The sequence below is a fragment of the Oryzias melastigma genome, linkage group LG6 (assembly GCF_002922805.2).
Source record: "Oryzias melastigma strain HK-1 linkage group LG6, ASM292280v2, whole genome shotgun sequence".
Taxonomy (NCBI): Eukaryota; Metazoa; Chordata; class Actinopteri; order Beloniformes; family Adrianichthyidae; genus Oryzias; species Oryzias melastigma.
This window is the reverse complement of record NC_050517.1, coordinates 17,957,145-17,959,782: the sequence shown is the minus strand read 5'-3', so window position 1 is coordinate 17,959,782 and position 2,638 is coordinate 17,957,145. Positions and strand designations below refer to the sequence as shown.

Genomic DNA, 2,638 nt, shown 5'->3' with positions numbered 1-2,638 from the left:
TCCATCCATCCTTCCATCCATCGATTCATGCATCCATCCATGCATCCGTCCACACATCCATCCATCCATCCATCCATTCGTCCATTTATGCATCCATCCATGCATCCATCCATTCATGCATCCATCCACACATCCATACATACATGCATCCATCCTTCCATCCATCGATTCATGCATCCATTCAAGCATCCATCCATGCATCCGTCCACACATCCATCCATCCATCCATCCGTCCATGTATCCATCGTTCCATCCATTCATCCATCCATCACGGTTGTTTATTGCACTTCAAAATATGTTTCTGTTTTACAAAGAGAACACTGAAAACATAAAACTAACAAATGAAAAAAGTTACAGTTATAATCTAAATGAAACAATGGTGGAGGAAGCAGACTTCTTTAAAAATCATAAGATGTGATTTTCTTGATTCTTTCATATTATGTCTCTCAGAGATGAAGCCTACCTATATAAACGTTACAGACCTCCCTCATTGTTTCATGAATGCTTTTTTCCTCCGTAATAAGATGTGACCAGTTAGAAATGGTTACAGTGATGAAATTTAAGTCAAAGTTTCCCCTTAAGCAATGTAAATATATCGTGTGAATGTTCGGGGATCCTGCCTCGCTGGGTTTGCATGTTTGCCTGCTCTGAAACACCTGACTGAAAGGAATAGGCCGGCCTGTTTATCTAAATCAGTAGTTTGGAGCAGGGGAACGTGTAAAACACAGAGCAGAGGGACCAGGCAACCAGCTGATTTATGTGCAACATCCTTCACCAAAGCAAACCCTGAACAAAAACAAATACATAAAAGGCAGGCACAAGCTGGCAGCGGTGTGTGATAAAAAATATATTTTACAAAAAAACAAACAAAAAAGATTAACAGCACAAAAATGCTAAGAGACGTCTTGAGTTCTTGTGCATGCGCGGGATGTATTGCACATTTATGAATGTTCATCCAAGTGAAAATTCGACCTTTCAAATAAAAGAGAACACAGTCAGAGTAATGTATCTCATTTCATGAAGAAGTTGATACAAACTCATAGCATGAGTCGATTACTGTTTACCTTCCCTGCAGCTGCAGGAGCCGTCGAGCGGCGAGCAGGACGCGTGATTGTGGCAGGAGCAGGTGAACATGCAGCTCGGTCCAAACAGACCGGGGGGGCACACTGTAGCACAGTCCTCCCCCTGTGGGAGAAAAGGCCAAGACATAAACAATAACTTAGTATCATAAAGTATCTGTATATGCAGAGGGAATAAAAAAGAGCAGTAAGGTTCAATGAGAAGGACCACACTTGATCTCACACAGCTATCACTTTCTAGCATCTAATTATGCACTTCACAGATTCTGACGGCACAGACTCCCAGCCATGCTGTTAATGTCTCAATACATCTGTGTCTTTTCATCAAGAGACTGGCAAGACTCCAAGGCCCAGGAATCCACACTTTTAACCCATCCTTCTTCAGCCAAATCCATCCGTCTGTCGACCCATCTTCACTTCATTATTCGCCATTTCTCCTCACAGCGTTTAATGTTAATAGGCTACGGTCCTCGACTTGTAAAATGATGGATGGAAGACGTAGAGGATGTCTTAACGTGTGCTCAGCAGAGGTTTCCTACCAAGGGATTCATTTAGAAGAAGGTAAACAGCAAATATACGTCAGTATACGGAGTGTACCTGTGAATATCACCAATACTGGCAGCTGCAGACGTATCAGAAGTATCTGCTTTTAAAGAATCTGGGGCAAACCATCAGCTATTCCTCTACAACGCTGGAAGGTCATTAATAGAAGATCAGTGGGTGACGATGAAGGCTCTTATTGGGGATGAAAATGTTTTCATTCTTCTCCTCATTAGTTTCAGGGAGACTTCCAGTTTCCTTATGGCTCCACTTGCAGTCAGTTGTTGATGGTGCAAATGTTTTTATTTTGATGGATTTTATAAGCAAAAATAGCTGATCAAGTCATTGGACGCATGTTTTATTAAGGATATCAGCCATTTCTGATGATAGTCTGAGTAATAAAGTATGCTTTAAACTTGTTCTAAGCTGTTGCTAGTGAGTTTTCAGGTTAGATAATCAGAGCCAAAATGTTTTAATAGGGTGTGAATCAACAAAAAAATGGACAAAAAAATATAGAAAAAATCTAAAAGCACAAATTCCTAACAAATAAAGTTTTAAATCATTAATATTCTGGATGTTCTAATGAAACTAAAACATAATTTCCATTTCATTTTATCTGTTTTATTTAAATAAATTCAAAATAACTTAAAATAACCTCCAAATGTTTCATGTCTTCATAGGAGGCGAGTTTCTAACATCAATGAAGAAACACCACATACTGCAATCCTAAAACTATGACAGTAATATTACAGTTTTGAGCAATCCTATGTTTAAATGTGAGATTTAAACTCACCTAGTGATTTAATCAGTTCCACAAAATGACATCTTTGATTAACATTTCCCCCTTAATTTCAGTATATTACTATTGATATTAAAAATATATTTCTGTAATAAACTGAAAACATACTTTTAGCTATTTTTGGGCAAAAAAATGCTGCATTCTCATTCCTGAGAACAATCGAGTTCTAAACCTTGTATTTAGTCTTCAGTCAAGCAGATTTTTGTTTTCTGGACCAAAG

The 2,638-nt window shown here is 38.5% G+C and overlaps 1 protein-coding gene across 5 annotated transcripts in view; it reads right to left on the bottom strand.

Annotated features, from left to right (window-relative positions):
- Nucleotides 1-2,638, bottom strand: part of megf11 (multiple EGF-like-domains 11) — a gene marked incomplete in the record, with an annotated part of 100,474 nt that overhangs the window by 20,130 nt on the left and 77,706 nt on the right. For all 5 annotated transcript variants that reach the window (XM_024282261.2, XM_024282263.2, XM_024282264.2 and 2 more), the window contains 1 exon segment: nucleotides 1,065-1,185. In XM_024282261.2, coding sequence (XP_024138029.1) covers nucleotides 1,065-1,185 — 121 coding nt within the window.